Source organism: Acomys russatus, chromosome 19 (genome assembly GCF_903995435.1).
Source record: "Acomys russatus chromosome 19, mAcoRus1.1, whole genome shotgun sequence".
Taxonomy (NCBI): domain Eukaryota; kingdom Metazoa; phylum Chordata; class Mammalia; order Rodentia; family Muridae; genus Acomys; species Acomys russatus.
Window position 1 is genome coordinate 16,540,287 of NC_067155.1, and position 18,160 is coordinate 16,558,446.

At 44.4% G+C, this 18,160-nt stretch overlaps 1 protein-coding gene and 1 pseudogene across 1 annotated transcript in view; both read left to right on the forward strand.

Annotated features, from left to right (window-relative positions):
* Window positions 1-17,685, forward strand: part of LOC127203777 (cytochrome P450 2B1-like) — a 26,438-nt gene extending 8,753 nt beyond the window's left edge. Inside the window, exons 2-9 of the mRNA XM_051162643.1 lie at window positions 1,188-1,350; window positions 1,503-1,652; window positions 2,696-2,856; window positions 8,484-8,660; window positions 9,131-9,272; window positions 12,646-12,833; window positions 12,998-13,139; window positions 17,499-17,685. Coding sequence (XP_051018600.1) covers window positions 1,188-1,350; window positions 1,503-1,652; window positions 2,696-2,856; window positions 8,484-8,660; window positions 9,131-9,272; window positions 12,646-12,833; window positions 12,998-13,139; window positions 17,499-17,683 — 1,308 coding nt within the window. The 3' untranslated portion in view covers window positions 17,684-17,685. The remainder of the gene's footprint in view (window positions 1-1,187; window positions 1,351-1,502; window positions 1,653-2,695; window positions 2,857-8,483; window positions 8,661-9,130; window positions 9,273-12,645; window positions 12,834-12,997; window positions 13,140-17,498) is intronic.
* LOC127202942 (60S ribosomal protein L35a-like) lies at window positions 7,855-8,244 on the forward strand (annotated as a pseudogene).
* Window positions 17,686-18,160: the final 475 nt, after the last annotated feature.

An 18,160-nucleotide genomic window follows, 5' to 3' on the forward strand; every position in this document is an offset into this window, starting at 1 on the left:
ACTTTTAGACCCTGTTAACCTTAAGGCCTTGTCAAACTTTGTCATTCTGAACTTACTATGAACTTATGTAATGGATACCTTGATAAGAAATGTTCAGTTTTAATGAAAAAAAAAAAAAGAAAGAAAGAAACATGTAACCGTTGTTCTTTAGAATTCATCTGTTTTGTGATTAACTGTCTTTTTTGACTATGAGGCAATTCCTTTTTGCAGAAGTATAAATATGGTTGCCAGACAATAAATGGTGTTGAAGTTAAGATTTTTTAACTTCGTCCACCTTTTCCTCTTGAATGCCTCTGTGTGTGTGTGTGTGTGTGTGTGTGTGTATTTTCTATCCCTTCCTTATCTTTTATTCTCTTGTAGATTCACAAATAAATTAACAGACTCAGGACTCCTATTCAGCCCTCTTGGACAAGTGGGCACATTTGAGCTTACTGAAGATCTCCACAAAGAGGAAAACTAAAAACCAATGAGCCTCCTTTTACAACTCTTTGCCATTTTTGGCTAGAAGATGTTTTCACCAGGGAAAATGGTTGTCATGTTATGCTTCCCCCGTCCCCTTAGCTTCAGTACAGCCAGTCCTAGTGTCACTAGGGAAAGCAAGGTGGACTCCTCTTTTTTCCTTTCAATCATGATCAGTTGCCTGAGCCATTGGCTTGGTAAACCAAGAGATAAAGTGAATAGGATTTGCACCCTGGACAAGAACCTACCCTGGACCTCCTCAAAGCAGATCGACTTTGGCCAGATGGTTCTCGGATGCGATCTGGCCAGATTGTAGAGCAGTTGCCCTGTACCCATATGTATATCTAGAGTCATAGCTACATCTGTATCTCTGAGATAGCATCATATGTGTCCAATGCTGCCCCACCCCCCCAGATGGATGTGTAGGCAAGGGAAGGATCACTCCTGGTTCTCTGGCCTCCTCTTTCCCAGTACCAGAATAAAAAAGCATGCGTTGCGTTCCTCTCCTACTCAGCAGTACTGGTGCACCGATTAGGATATGCCCCCATTCAATACACACTCTGTGGTAAAATAACCTTTTAACTCTTAGGCCCTCAGAAGGGGAAGGTGGCCATGGTAGGAGGTCCCTATTTACAAATCTGTATCTAAGTGTTTTTTTTTTTTTTTTAACAGTTTTGCAATAATGTTTGTGCTAAATAACCACAACCTTGGTACCCTATCCTTGGCAGCTTCGAGAAAAATATGGAGATGTTTTCACGGTGCACCTGGGACCGAGGCCAGTGGTCATGCTGTGTGGGACAGAGACTATAAGGGAGGCTCTAGTGGACCAAGCTGAGGCTTTCTCTGGCCGAGGGACAGTTGCTGTGATTGAGCAAGTTGTACAGGGATATGGTAAGATACGTGGTAAGGTATAGTGGAGGATGTGGCCCAGGGAGGTAAGTCTGAAAGGTGGAGCACCGGATGTGGGGAGCGGGGGGGGGGGAAGGACTCCAGATCTTTTCAACTTCCAATGTAACCTATCCATGCTTCCTCTCATTTCTTAGGTATGGTCTTTTCCAATGGGGAACGCTGGAAGACCCTTCGGCGGTTCTCTCTGGCCACCATGAGGGACTTTGGGATGGGAAAGCGGAGTGTGGAGGAGCAGATGAAGGATGAGGCCCAGTGTCTGGTGGAGGAGCTGCGGAAATCCCAGGGTGAGGCTTGGAGTACAGAGCCAAAGAAAGAGAAAGAGGCAAACAAGGACAGAGAAACACACACACACACACACACACACACACACACACAGAGAGAGAGAGAGAGAGAGAGAGAGAGAGAGAGAGAGAGAGAGAGAGAGAGAGAGAGAGAGAAGGCTCAATTTTTTTTAGGCTCAATTTTCTTAACCAATATATTTTATTACAGCTTATTAACTGAGCATACGTCATTTATAACCAGACTAACCAAACCAATAGGAAAAGAGGATTAAGGAACACAATAACAAAACCATAAGGATATCAGTTCTGAGGAACCATTCTCCTGGCGTAATCAGCAGGATTTCTTCTGCTGGAACCTGGAGTAACCAAAACCCAGAACCTCAGCAGGAGCCAGAGCCATGAAGCCTTTGCTCGAGCGGTTCTCTCTAGGAATGTCTTGATGTGGAGCGATGAACAGCCAAAGCTATCCAAAAGTCTCCCCAAAAGCCCTGCCTCCAGTTTTCGGCTCATTTACATATCTCCTCCCAGAGTCTGTTCATGGTATCTTTTCAGCTGACAACCATCAAGCTCCCGCACGAGGTGGTTGGTCTTCTAGTAGATTAACCTCACCTGTCCTCTCACAAGACCATTCTGACCCCACACTTGGGATCCCTTCTCTGCACCATTTCTGGCAATGGGAGTTAACTCTCAGCTCAAATTCAGAATGGTACGGGGAAAACAAGCCCCATACACTCTACCTCTGGGTCCCAGAATCCTAGTCTCAACTGCGATTGGCTGATTTTTTTTCCTTCAGTGAAATTATCATGCCTGTCTCCATGGATGACTAGCATCACATCTTCTGTACAGTATTGAGTGAAATTAAATAAAACGTGATAAATGCATCACAGAGGGCAGGGCCTAGCACATCATATGTGCACACGGGGTAGCAGGTGTTTCTGCTTTTTGAGCGATGAGTGAATGTGGCAGACTCACAGAGTTGGGGCTAAAGCCAAATGTTCTCCAGGTGCAGTAATTAGTGTCTTCTGTCCTGAACCCTCATCCTCCAGGAGCCCCCCTGGACCCTACCTTCATCTTCCAGTGCATCACAGCCAACATCATCTGCTCCATTGTCTTTGGAGAGCGCTTTGACTACAAAGACGGCCAGTTCCTGCGCCTGATGGAACTGTTCTATCAGACCTTTGCACTTGCGAGCTCATTCTCCAGCCAGGTCAGTTGGTGGGGAGAGGGGAGCGTCCTGGGCAATGGAAACAAGATGCTGTTTTATGGGTGAGGAAGAAATGTCTTATTGCCAGAAGAAAGACAGACACAGCATGTAGAGACAAGGAGACTGGGAGTGAGAAAGGTATGGACGGCAGGATTTAGAGTCCTAAATGTAGAAATCCATAGACACACACACACACACACACACACACACACACACACACACTGATGACATGGGTGATGCACATTATCTCAGAGGACAAATGCATTGGTCTGCAGGCATGAGGTCCAGAACTGTGTCTCCTGTTTGTGGTGGTACACAGTCCATGCAATCCAGTGCGTGGAGGCAGACTGATGAGGAAGTCAAGGTGGTCTTTGGCTGCATAATTGAGTGTGAAGCCAGTTTCACATACATGAGCCCCTGTGTCCATAAACCAAAACCCCCAGAAATTAAAATGTGGAGAGTAGGGTATGACTTACACACGTACGCTGGTGCCTCACATTTGACCATGTCCCCTGGAGGGGGAGACCTGGTGGCACTCAGAGGAAGGATAGCAGGTTACCAAGAAGAGACTTGATACCCTATGAGCATATACAGGGGGAGGAGGTCCCCCTCAGTCACAGTCATAGGGGAGGGGAGTAAGGGGAAGTGGGAGGGAGGGAGGAATGGGAGGATACAAGGGATGGGCTAACAATTGAGATGTAATATGAATAAATTAATAAAATAAAATTTAAAAAAAGAAAAAATTAAAACAAGCAAAGACAATTCAACAAAGAGTGTTGGGAGAGAGAGCAGAGGAAAGGAAATGAGAGATGCAGAGATTGAAAGGCAAAGATTAGAGACAAATTTAGAGATACAGTTCAAAAGCTAACACATGTATGGTTTACATATATGAGAAGTGTGTGTGTGTGTGTGTGTGTGTGTGTGTGTGTGTGTGTGTGTGTGTTTTCATGGAATACAGGGACCTAGTGTAAGGAAGGGTGGACCCCTCAGATTTGGTACAGGAAACACTCCACCACAACATCAAGTTCTGGGCACAAAGGAGATTTATTACCCAGGAGGGACAAGCAAGAGGGGAGCTTGAAAAGGCGGACAGGAAGCAGAAACAGTAACATAAGCATCAAGAAGCAAGTTAGCAGGAAGGCAAGTAAGTCTTTTTGTACAGGTGGGGTTGTAAAGGAAAACAGGGGTGGAGAGTCTGTGCTAGGGCGAGTTAGTAAATTCTCATTAAACATGCTATCCAAAGAATGACTTTCAATCGTTGGATTTGATTTTTGATTTAAACATTAGTTAGTGTCCAAATAAGGGAACTGGCCTTGGGAGATAGCATTAGGAATATAATCTAATGGTTCTCAACATGTGAGAGAGAGGTAAGTGACGAAACCTGTTGGTGCCATGTTTTCTATCTTCTGGCCTTTAGTTGTCATGCTGGGTCTGTTAAAGACCTTCATTCCCACGCATTTAGTGTTATTGGATCACGGGGTATTGGGTCAGTTGGCACCACTTTCTCTTGATACTTCCTGCTGATATGTGGTTTCGTCCTTAGGGACCTAAGGAGGCAGGAGTGTTTGTCTAGGTAAGGAAGAAAAGGCTGTTTTGTTTGTTGTCCAGGCTCAGCTGCACCATCTGAGGATAGGCAGTTGCAGGAAGCATTGGAACAGCTTGTGAGGCGGGGGCACGTTAGACATGTTAGTATTATCCTTGTTTGTAATCTGTACTGAAGTCCATACTGTAGAACAGGCAGTAGATCCATGTTTTGAGTAGTAAGAGCTGGGGACCCAAACAATAGCATAGAGAGAAGGAATGGAGTCTTCAGCACGAGTTTTTATATATCTCAAATCCCTTTCTCACACCATAAACCACGTTCTCAGAATCTCATAGCTCATTTAAAGTTTTACATTCAGAGTTTAAAACACTTTCTTACAATTTGTGCTTACAAACATTTATAGCTCATGTATGCTTCCACAGACTTTTGCAACTTGAATTCACATATCTAAAACCATTTTCTTTTTAAAATTTTTTTATTAATTTATTCTTGTTACATCTCAATGTTTATCCCATCCCTGTATCCTCCCATTCTTCCCTCCCTCCCATTTTCCCCTTATTCCCCTCCCCTATGACTGTTCCTGAGGGGGATTACCTCCCCCTGTATATGCTCATAGAGTATCAAGTCTCTTCTCGGTAACCTGCTGTCCTTCCTCTGAGTGTCACCCGGTCTCCCCATCCAGGGGACGTGGTCAAATATGAGGCACCAGAGTACGTGAGAAAGTCAGACCCCACTCTCCACTCAACTGTGGAGAATGTCCTGACCATTGGCTAGATCTGGGTAGGGGTAAAACCATTTTCTTAGACTGTCATTCATGTATATATATATCTTGGTTAGTGGGATAGTTAGGGTTTGTATCATGGTCATGGAATTAGTTTAATTATTACATTACAGGCTTGGGTTTAATTTTGTAAAAATAGTCTTATCAGCTGGGGTGACAGGTGAATTAGGAGAGAAGAGTGAACTATTTGATGGTAATAGCAATTAATGTCCTGTACTGAAGGGTGGTTATGTTTGTTCTTGTGTGTCTTATATTGTAGGGTAGGTTGGAGGGACATGGGATGAGTAATAAGAAATTAAATGGCTGCTTGTTGACCTGCCATGTTAGTGCAATTATTTTCTTTACAGGTAAAAAATGTAAGTAATGTTTTTGGTTATTTTTTGGGGGGGGTTTGGTGAGAAGACTTTGGAGGGATAGAATCCAAGGTGATGGAAGAGTTTGGAGTCCTCTATAAATTAGGAGGGGGGGAGAGAGAGAGAGAGAGAGAGAGAGAGAGAGAGAGAGAGAGAGAGAGAGAGAGAGAGAGACAGAGAGAGAGAGAGAGAGAGACAGAGAGAGAGACAGAGAGAGAGACAGAGAGAGAGAGACAGAGAGAGAGAGAGAGACAGAGAGAGAGACAGAGAGAGAGAGACAGAGAGACAGAGACAGAGAGACAGAGACAGAGACAGAAAGACAGAGACAGAGAGACAGAGAGAACATTTGGAGTGTGAGCTGAACAGAAGCTGTGAAATTGTAGGTTAGAGCTGAGAGATAGTGCAGTCTATAGGCAAGATTGCAGATTCACAACGGAGAAGGGTTAAATTGAGAAACTGCAGGAGGTGTGGCATGCCTAAAAGGCAGAATGAGTCACCAGAGGAGGCTCAGGAAACATGGTAGTGAGTGTGCCATGGACCTGCACTGGGCAATGGGTGGCAAGGGGCAGGGCTGTTGGACAGGGTCCTGGGATGGTTGAGATGGAAGAGTCAGGGCTGTGGCATGTTCCTGTAGTGAGAAGGCTTTTGGGTATGTAGTGGTTTGGGGGAGCTATCCTGGAGCTCTTTGGATGAGATCCTTTGTGGGGAGAGATGGGAGTAGGATGAGGGAGTACCAGACAGGAAAACTGAGGGGAGGCAGCCTCAAAGCAGCATGGAAACTGGCAGCGACAGCAAGGCAGGAGTAAAGCAGCCATTCTTGGGGGCTAACACGAACTAGTAATGTTCCTGGGATGTGAGTTGGAGTTTTCAGTCAAGATGAAGGGAGCAGGTGCCGTCACCCTTCGGGGTTGGCAAGTCAAGGTCCAGAACCATGGTGTTCTTTGAGCTTCACCTGGCTGATGAGGAGGCCTCTGTGAAGGAAGAATCAATACCAAAATCTGCCACCAAGATGGGGACACATGTATCTGAGGAGATATCTGGGACCTTTAGAGAAGATTTATTTTTTTTATTCTTAAGGATGGACAGAAAACAGCCACTGAACTTTAAAGGAAAACTTCCATCCAGGTCTAACTGAGTTGAATGTGTCTAATGACCATCCAATGGGATCCAATGTGGCTGCTGAAGGCTGGGGTGGGGTGCGCCCTCCCACATCCACAAGACAGTGTAGGGATGTTAGACACTTGTGATTCATCACCCAGTGTCTGGTCGGAATGTTTAAGAATGGTAGTAAAGCATACCTCACAAATTAGAACACTAGTGGGTGAACCGAACAGATACCAGCTGGCCAAGAATGTTCAAGACCTGGGTAGGGGGTCCTGTAGACCCATCACAATTATGACCGTAGCCACAGATACCAAGGTAAGGGGAGGGTAGGCCCCCCCCCCCATTATGATACAGGACAAAGATGAAACCAAGTTCTTGGACCAAAGAAGATGTATTATTCCGGAGGTTGAAGCAGGAGACAGAAGTTTGCAAAGGCATCCAGCAAGCAGTCGGGGCAGTGGAAGCAAGAGGTGTGTTTCTGCAGGAGTAGGTTTCTAAAGGCAAAGGAAGGGAAGAGTCTGTGCTGGGTGAGTTGGTAACTCCTGATTGGTTGAGAAAGTAAAGGAGAGAGAGAGAGAGAGAGAGAGAGAGAGAGAGAGAGAGAGAGAGAGAGAGAGAGAGAGAAGCCAAATAATATTAACCAAATAATGAATTTTGATTGTTAGACCTTGGTTTTCAGTCTTAAAAAAAAAAAAAAAAAAAAAAAAAAGAGTGAATTCCAAATAAGGGAACGAACCTTGGGGACCAGTTTTAGAAATATAATCTAATGAAAAACAAAACAAAAAACAACAACAACCAAAAACAAAACAAAACAAAAACCAAAAAGAAATACAATCTAATGGTTTATTTAGCAAGGGGGAGAATGGTAAAAGGAAAAACCTATCAGCGCTATGTTTGCCATGCTCAGCCCTATGGCTCCCATGTCAGGCCCGTAAGAATTCCTCACCTAGGATCATGTGGTAATTTGAATGAGATTAGGCAACACAGCCTGGTGTACTTGCACACTACGGCCGCAGTTGAAGAGGTCTTCTGAAGGATTAGGAGTCGTGTCCTCTTTTGGAGGAAGTGTGTTGCTGGGGGTAAGGCTTTGACGTTTAAGAAGCATGTTCAAGTACAGTATTTCATCTGGCTGGGCCTCCTGCCTGTGTATCAAAATGTAAGCTCTTGCTTTTCCCGCCATCTTGGAGCCTGTGGAGGCCCGCTGGGAACAGGACTTCTGAAACGCGACTGTGTCTGGAAGGCTGTGGTGCAAAGCCATTTTTTTTTGCTGGCTACAAATGAGGTCTCCGGAACCAAAGAGAGCACACAGCTCTTCTTAAAACAGAAGGTGTTTATGCCTGGGATGAAACTGAATTCTACTTGGGCAAGAGATGTGCTTATGTGTATAAAGCAAAAAACAACACAGTGACTCCTGGAGGCAAAGCAAACAAACCCGGAGTGATCTGGGGAAAAGTAACTCGGGCTCGTGGAAACAGTGGCACGGCTCGTGCCAAATCCCGAAGCAACTTTCCTGCGAAGGCCATTGGACACAGAATCCGTGTGATGCTGCACCCTTCTCGGATTTAAACTAATGAAAAGTAAATAATAAAAGTGGATTTGTGCTCTTGTATTTTTTTTTTTCATTTAAAAAATAACGTAAGCTCTCAGCCCCATGCTTACTTGCATGCATGTGTGCTTCCTGCCATGATGATAAGGGACCAACACTCTGAAACCTTAGGCAAATCCCCAATTAAATTCTTTTTTTATGTGTTGCCTTGGTCTTAGTGTCTCTCATAGCGCTAGAACAGTGACGTCTCCTTCTGGAGAGCTGATAGCTCCAGGTCACCTCCTGCGCCTTCCTTTCTTGCAGCTGTTTGAGCTCTTTTCTGGCTTCCTGAAATACTTTCCTGGTACCCACACACAAATCTGCAAAAATGTGCAGGAAGTCCTCGACTTCATTGGCCAGAGTGTGGAAAAGCACAGGGCTAACTTGGACCCCAGCGCTCCAAGAGACTTCATAGATGCTTACCTCATACGCATGGAGAAGGTAAGTCCTGCATGACCGGGTGAGGATAGATGTGTGATGAGAAGAAAAGAGGGCGTGGCGTGGCGTGGGGGCGTGGCGTGGGGGCGTGGCGTGGGGGGGCGCGGGCAAAGACCTTGAGAAGGAGTAGAAAATGAAATGGGGGAGATGCAGAAGCATCTGGAAAACAAGGGGGGAAAAGAGAGGAGAAAACGAAATAGGATAAAAAACATTGTTGAGGGAGTAGCAAAAAGCAGAAGGGTCAAAAATCAAAATAGCTTCGGAGGCAAAACACGATAAACTACCAAAGGGAAAAATATAGAGAGAAGAGGACAGAAGAAGCCGAGGGATACTGTCGAGAGTTGAGAAATGCCCCCAAGCTATCCAGATAGTTTAAAACTCACAAAAAGGTCAGTGTTCAGAGATGTGTGTGCATCTCCCTGCAAGGTTCCAGTCACCTCTGTTGCTCGCTTGTCTCTCCCATTTGAATCCAGGAGAAGACCAATAAACACACAGAGTTCCACCACCAGAACCTCCTGATCTCTGTGCTCTCCCTCTTCTTTGCTGGCACCGAGACCAGCAGCACCACACTCCGCTATGGCTTCCTCCTCATGCTCAAGTACCCCCGGGTTGCAGGTGAGTCACTGGTGTCTAGTTGGGGAAAATTTTAACTCACTTTTGGATGCAGAGGTTTGTGTGGATGAGAGAGATGGGGACTCGCAACACCTGGAGCTCTCTCTCTCTCTCTCTCTCTCTCTCTCTCTCTCTCTCTCTCTCTCTCGTTTTTTGAGACAGGGTTTCTCTGTGTAGCCTTGGCTGCCCTAGACTCCCTTTGTAGACCAGGCTGGCCTCGAACTCACAGCGATCCACCTGCCTCTGCCTCCCATGTATTGAGATTAAAGGTGTGGGCCACCATGCCTGGCTACACCTGGAGCTCTTAAGGCTTTGGTCTACTTATAAACTTAATTTGATAGAGGAAAACAACAGAAAATTACCAGAGTGCTCTATCACACATCACCCTCAGCACTTACTGCCTTAGTTTATAAGTAGACCAAAGCAAAACACCTGGGGCTCTTAAGGCTTTGGTCTACTTATAAACTAAGTCAATGCTGAGGGTGGTATGTGAAAGAACACTCTGGTAATTTTCTGTTGTTTTCCTCTATCAAAGGTGGATCCACTCATTCATGCATGCATCATCTATCATCCATCTATCCATCCATCCATGCATCCATCCACCCATCCATTCATCCATGCATCCATCCACCCACCCACCCATGCATCCATCCATGCATCCATCCATCCATCCATGCATCCATCCATCCATCCATGCATCCATCCATCCATGCATCCATCCATCCATGCATCCATTTATCCATCCATGCATCCATTTATCCATCCATCCATCCATGCATGCATCCACCCACCCACCCATTCATCCATGCATCCATGCATCCATCCATCCATCTATCCATGCATCCATCCATCCATCCATCCATCCATGCATCCATCCATCTATCCATCCATCCATGTATCCATCCATCCATCCATCCACCCATCCATCCATGCATCCATCCATCCATTCATCCATGCATCCATCCATCCATCCATGCATCCATCCATTCATGCATGCATGCATGCATCCATCCATGCATCCATCCATTCATCAATCCACCCATCCTATCATCCATCCATCCATCCATTCATCTATCCATCCATGCATGCATCCATCCATCCACCCATGCATCCATCCATCCATGCATCCATCCATCCATGCATCCATTCATCCATGCATGCATCCATCCATGCACGCATCCATCCATGCATGCATCCATCCATCCATGCATCCATTCATCCATGCATCCATTCATCCATGCATCCATCCATCCATCCATCTATCCATCCATCCATGCATCCATGCATGCATCCATCCATGCATGTATCCATCCATCCACCCATGCATCCATCCATCCATGCATCCATCCATGCATGCATCCATCCATCCACCCATGCATCCATCCATCCATCCATGCATCCATCCATCCATGCATCCATTCATCCATGCATCCATCCATCCATGCATCCATCCATCCATGCATCCATCCATCCATGCATCCATCCATCCATCCATCCATCCATCCATCTATCCATCCATGCATCCATTCATCCATCCATCCATCCATCCATCCATGCATCCATCCATCCATTCATCTATCCATCCATCCATTCATGCATCCATTCATCCATCCATCCATGCATCCATCCATCCACCCATGCATCTATCCATCCATCCATCCTCCACCCATCCATCCATCCTCCACCCATCTATCCATCCCCCAATCCAAACTTTCTTCTTTTCTTTTGTCTTCACATCCATCAGTTCATTCATCTTTCTATTTATCTACCTCTTCCTCCTTTATAGATTCTATTCATCTACCCACTCATCTCTTCTCCATCTACCCATTTACCCATTTTTCCATCCATCCAACTCTATGCCTATTCACCCTCATATGTTCATATACCATTTTTCTCTGCATCCATTGATTACTAATCCTTGATTCTTTCCTCTATGATTCACCCAAGGACATATATTTCATTCATTTCTTTGGATTAATTAACTTGTGAGTTTTATTCTTTGATCAGAAATAGTTATGTGAGCTATTTGTCATGGATTCATTTTTTTTTTTCATTCATGAAGGAATCTCTTCATACCTTAATCCTAACAAATGGCCTTTGAATTCATTCTTCATCTGTCCATCCATTCTTCCATGTATCCATTGAATAACTGATCCATTTATCTGTGATTTATTTATCATCAAATACAGGCATATGTTTTTTCCTATATTTACTCTTTTATTCACTCATACATTTTTCCATTAAGTTTAACATTCCTTGATTATGGATAGCTGTTGTGCCCCTTAATTTATTTGTGTTTGAACCACTTACTGATTTATTAATTGATTAATATGAGTAATAAAAGAAAATTATACATCCAGGTTTGTTTGCTCATTTCTTTCACCCATCAGTGTTTGCTTTCATTAACCAACTCATCCACTTCTCTTTTGATACATATGTTCACATTTTAAAATTTTAAAATGAGTTGATGTTATTGTGAGTATGCCTGCCACAGCTCATCTATACAAATGAGAGGACAACTTTGTGTATTTGGTTCTCTCCTATCTGTACATGTGTTGTGTTTGTCAAACTCTGTCTGACATAAATGCAATTCAAGTGCATTTACTGGTTGAGCCATCTCATCAGCCATCCTATTCAAATTTTGTATGCAGTTATACATAGGTCAATTTATTTCCCTTTTATTCCTGATGGCATAGTTCTAGATTATTAGCCTGTATTTTAAAGTTTGTTTTACTTAAATGTGTATTAGTGTTTTACCTGCGTATGTGTTTGGGTGAGGGGGTCAGATCCTTGGATCTGGATTTACAGATAGTGTCAGATGCCAAGTGGGTGCTGGAAATTGAATCTGGGTCCTCTGGAAGAGCAGCCAGTGGTCCTAACCATGGATCCATTTCTCCATCCCCCTAGGTTTTAAAATATGAATTTCATGCAATGTGTGTGCATGCATGCATGCCTTTATGCAATGTGTATGCGTGCCTGCATGCCTGCATGCATGTGTGTGCATGAGTGTGTGTGTGTGTGTGTATGTGTGTGTGTCTGTGTACCTGCCCATGATGGAACACAACTTATAACATCCATACATTCTTGCCATTTCACCCTCCAGCCCTCATTCCAGATTGACAGTTGATATGGACTTGTGGTGAAAGTTTTCTTTCTCTCTCTCTCTTTTTACAAGAAAGGTTGGAAGTCATAGAGAAGAGACTCTAATATGGTCTAAGTGTACTGGAGAGACTGCAAACAAGAGTGGATTGTGTCTTTCTCAGTATTTTGTCCTTTACTCTGCACTGTTTCTTTGGTATTTATTCCCAGAAAACAGGGCATTTGTGCATTGCCTCAGCAAAGTAAGCATTGTCTACCGCATCTATTTTATGTGCAGAGAAAGTCCAGAAGGAGATTGATAAGGTGATCGGCTCACACCGCCTACCAACGCTTGAGGACCGCACCAAAATGCCATACACTGACGCGGTCATTCATGAGGTTCAGAGGTTTTCAGATCTTGTACCTATGAGTCTGCCACACAAAGTCACCAAAGACACACTGTTCCGAGGGTACCTGATCACCAAGGTGAGACCCGCTGTGATTCTTCACTGATACTCCATAGCAATACTCCTAATCACCAACCTATTCCTGATTTTAGTTTCCCAGAATTCTGTGTTTATTTGGGGCTGGCTGTTTTGTGTAGGGAGTCAGAGTATGTTAACTTCTTTGTGTCTTGTAACACCTCCTAGGACACTGAAGTGTACCCCATCCTGAGTTCAGCTCTTCATGACCCACGGTACTTTGAGCAACCGGACACCTTCAATCCTGACCACTTCCTGGATGCCAATGGGGCACTGAAGAGAAGTGAAGCATTTCTGCCTTTCTCCGTAGGTGAGACTGACCTGTGATTCCATTCCTAGACACCAGAGGGCAGTGCTGGCCTCTTTGACACAAACAGATATAGGTGTATTCCAGCGGCTTTGCCTGATCCGTCCCATTCACTCACCAGGGATAGCTGATCAGGAGGAATTTGGGAAAATATTTAAAAAAAAAAAAAAAACCTAACCTGAGCAAATCCCTTTTTAAATTTATTTTTTGATAATTAGCCTAAAATATTTTTTTAAACAAGCAAAAAAATATTCCTCTTTAATCAAGACTAAATGCCTGACAAAACAGAATCTTTACGGAGAACAAAATGAGCTCTCTGCAAAGTTAGGTTTCTACCACTGCTCAAAAAATAAATAATATGTTAGTAGAGGGGTTGGAGGTATTGAGCATTCCTTTCTCAGGACGTCCAGGGTGTCTGTAGGCCAACATAGTAGTGTCCATGCAAAGCTCTAAAAATGGCAGAAGATGGCTTCTTCACTTTGGAAACTGTAACGGCCTGAATATTCCATTATTTTTCTTTGCCTCAAATCCATTAATTGTGTTACTTTTTCCATTAGACTTCCTTTTATTCTTTTATTAGAAATAGATTCCTTTCTCACACAATATATCCTGCTACACTTTCCTCCCTCTACTCTTCCTGGTTCCTCCCCGCGGTTTTTGAACATTTAACCACTCCCTTTCCATTCCTCATTAGAAAAGAAAAGGTTTCCAAGAGATAATAAGAAGCCATAACAAAGAAACACACGTGATAAGACAAAGCTCGTCATCACATCAAAGTTGGACGGGGCAAAGCAACAGAAAGAAAAGAGCCCAAGATAAGGCACAGGAGTCAGAGACCCACTGATTCACGAACTCAGGAATCGCGCCCCCCCCCCCCCGCCCTTGCCACAAATACTAAACTTAAAGCTATAATATCTATGCAGAGGACTCGGTGCGGACCCATGCAGTCCCTGTGCACGCTGCTCCAGTCTGTGAGTTCATATGAGCTTTGATCATGTTGATTTAGAGGGCATGGTCCTCTGGTGTCCTCCACCCTCTCTGGCCACCTTTCCACAGAGTTCCCTGAGCTCTGAGGGGAGGGATTTGACGGAGACATCCGATTTAGACCTTTGTGTTCCAAGGTGGCCCTCTCACCATGTAATGTCTGTGCATGGGTCTCGGTACTTGTTCCTGTCTCGTCTTTATCAACTTAAAACATCTATCTAGACCTAAAAACACCTTAACTCCTAATCAACTAAGCTTAATTGTAGAACTAAACTACCTGGTCTTCAACTCCCCATCAGAGACTTGAGATGGAATAAACTTGATTACCTGAGAATACCAGGAGTGCAGGTTAGTAGCTTCCAAATGAGAAGACGACAGAGACAGTTTGCTACCTGAAGAGCCACTCAAAACTCTCTATAACATTGGAGTGAAGGAGAGATAAACATGTTTTTTTTTTTTGTTTAGCTCACAAGTGGGGAACGAGAAAAAGACTTGTGAGAGAGCAGGTGATGTTTATCCCCTTAGATGTCCGAACCACTATGTGGGGGAGATTGGTTATTAACCAGCTGAAAAACATCCTTGAACAAATTCTGAGAGAAGGTATAAAAATGAGCCAAAAATAAGAGGCAGGGCCTTTGGAGACTTGGGATAGTTTGGCTGTTCATCGCTCTACTTTGAGATGCTCTTAGAGAGAACCACTCGAGGGAAGGCTTCGGGGCTCTGGGCTTTCGCTGAGGTTCCAGGTTCTGGTTGCTCCAGGTTCGAGCAGAAGAAATTCTGCTGATTACACCAGGAGAATCATTCCTCAGAAATGATATCCTTATGGCTTCATTATTGTATTCTTTAATCTTCATTTCATATTGTTTGGCTTAGTACGGTTATAAGTGAGGTACTCTCGGTTAATACGTTAGTAATGAAATATATTTGTTAAGAAAACTGAGCTTACATTGGAGCATCGTCTTCAGTCTTCTGTCCCAGTATATCTGACAGACACATTTGTGAGGCAGGGACTATTGAGGACTTGCTTACCCTGTCTTGGCAGAGTTTGGCTGTCAACTGCCTGCATTCAAACTTGCCCTTTTTTAGGCAGAATTCTGTCTGTGGTAGAAATGAGGACATTTTCACCAGTGGCTTGTTTGTCACTGAAGCCATTTCCACAAGGAAGTTCTTTGATGCTTATCATCCTCTTTGAGGTAGGCTGGGTGTTTCCAGGACTTAACCTGTCTTATTGTCAGTAAATCTTTAAAATAATAAAAAAACATTTTTAAATGCCAAGTTCTGTATTTCTCTGATGTTTTTGAAGACCTTCCCTATTTTACCTCATCTTTCTATGAAATCATATCTATCAGTTGCACCTAAGATGTGTATTCTTGTGATAGAATACATATTTTTCTTCAGCTAAATCAGTTGGTTTAATGAATTCTAGAGGATGTAAATGCAGAACCTCTGAGTTCAGGGTTCTTATCTTTTGAGGAAAGGGATATTGCAGAACAATTGTAGAGACAATTCCTTAGCCTTTACTCACTACCCCTGCGTCCTCTGTCTTAACATACATATATTAGGCTGCGAACATGTTAAGCAAGTTCCAAAGAGTTCACAGCTCTGACCTCTCCATGATAAATCTAGAAGATGCTCTCTTAATGAGTCTCTCTACCCTCACCCCCTCATTGTGGGGTTTTAGGATCGGGTCTCCTGCTGAAGCGTGTTTCAGCTAAGAATTCTATAGTTTGAATGTCCAAATGATTTCAGTCGCCCTCATGTCAGGACTACACCTGCATTTGCCCGGTAATAATGGCCTTCTTTCATGTCTTATTTTTTAGAGTTAGAGACACCTAGGGAGGTGAGATTTTAAAAAATTATTCTTCATAATACAGCTTCAAGTTTAGAAAAGCAGGAATGTGAAGAAAAAGGACAGAGAGAAATAAACAATATAGAGGTAGGGAAATTGGAAAGATCCCATCACAGAGGGGCACACAGTGAGAGACAACGAAGCTACGGCAGGAGGAAATATTTTGTAATAAACGGAGTGAGCACAAGACAGAAGAAATGTGATTAACAGGAGGTGGAGGAAAGGAAAAAAATTGGAGGACACAATTACAAATAGACAAGGGAACATGACGGAGAACACAGAAGGGAAAGGTGACAAGCTGTCCTTAGACAGGTTAGGATGGGCCCTAGGGAATTTAGAAAGACACAAGCAGAGAGATTGGGTCCAAAGGCACACAGTGCGGATAGTTATAGATATAGGTTCAGGTAGACTGACCGGAAAGAAAGGAGAGAGAGAGAGAGAGAGAGAGAGAGAGAGAGAGAGAGAGAGAGACAGAAAGACAGAGACAGAAAGACAGAGACAGAAAGACAGAGACAGACAGAGAGAAACAGAGAGACAGAGACAGAAAGAGACAAAGAGACAGAAATAGAGACAGAGAGAGTCAGACAGAGACAGAGAGACAGAGAGAAGGAGAAAGAGAGAGATAGAGACAGAGAGACAGAGATAGACACAGAGACATGGAGAGAGAGAGAGAGAGACAGAAAGAGACAGAAATAGAGACAGAGACAGACAGAGAGAGACAGAGAGAGAGAAGGAGAAAGAGAGAGATAGAGACAGAGACAGAGAGACAGAGAGAGACAGAGATAGACAGAGAGATGGAGAGACAGAGACAGGGCGAGACAGACAGAAATAGAGACAGAGAGAGACAGACAGAGAGAGACAGAGAAAGACAGAGATAGAGAGACAGAGAAAGAGATAGAGAGAGAGAGAGAGAGAGAGAGAGAGAGAGACAGACAGACAGACAGACAGACAGACAGACAGACAGACACAGAGACCTGGCTATGCATCCCTTGCTGTTCCGAACCCATCACATTCCTACATTGGTCTCCCAAGTGTTGGGATTACAGTTATGTGCCTCCACTTCCTGCACATATAGAGTTCGTTCTAAATCACGTCTGTACCTTCAGGGAAGCCCTATGAGATGGGTATCCAATCCCATGACATGAGAAACGACAGACACTAAAGACAATGCATTATAAATGCTCACACAACCACATAAGAATGTTCACATGTGCATGCATGTGTGCTACAGTTTATGTATGTCAGAGGACAGCTTGAGGGATCTGGGTGTCTTCTTCTAGCACATGAGCCAGGAGCCTGAGATTATGTCCTCAGGACTGACGGTAGGCTCACTCCTTTTGGGTGTTAAGACATCTACGTCTCTAAGGTGTTGAAAATCTCTTACATTCTCCCTTGAACTGCAGGCCGAGTGTCAAAACTCACTCTTATTCTTCATTACAATGGGGAGAGATGTCTGAATGGGTTTAGGGATGAGACAGTCCAGAAGTTTTACAGTGGCCTGCGGCTCATAATGGCTTCTGTGCCCACAGGAAAGCGCACGTGTCTTGGCGAAGGCATCGCTCGCAATGAGCTGTTCCTTTTCTTCACCGCCATCCTCCAGAACTTCTCCGTGTCCAGCCCTGTGGACCCTCAGGACATCGACCTCACTCCCAAGGACAGTGGCATCGGCAAAATACCCCCAACATACCAGATCTGCTTTCTGTCCCGCTGCTGATTGCACTGAGGGGGGCTAGGTGCCGGCACTTCTGTAGAGAATAGCCCATCTTTCTGCCTCAGAAAGAACTGCAGGCAACCTGACCCTAGGTCACTGCTCATGTGCTTCTCTCTACTGCAGCTTCTCCGGCGCTCTGAGGTGTGTTCGTCTTCCCCGATGAATTGCATCGGAGAAACCAAGCAAGAAAATGCCTTTCTTGTGTGAGCAGAGACTTCTGCGGGGGCTGGGGTGGGCGGGGTGTGTGTGTCACTTCTTCTGTTCCGCCCAAAAGCTCTAGTTCCTGTTTATTCGCTCACTCTTCTCCACATTCCGTGATACGGACTCAGCGCATGGCCTGATTTCTCTGCCTACAGACATGACTAATACACACGGTTCATGTAAACGGAGTCACAGAGCGTGTGATCTTTGGTGTCTTGTGTCTTTTACTCCACACAGGATTGTCTCCAGGCCACAGTCACACACCTTCAGGGGCTTTTC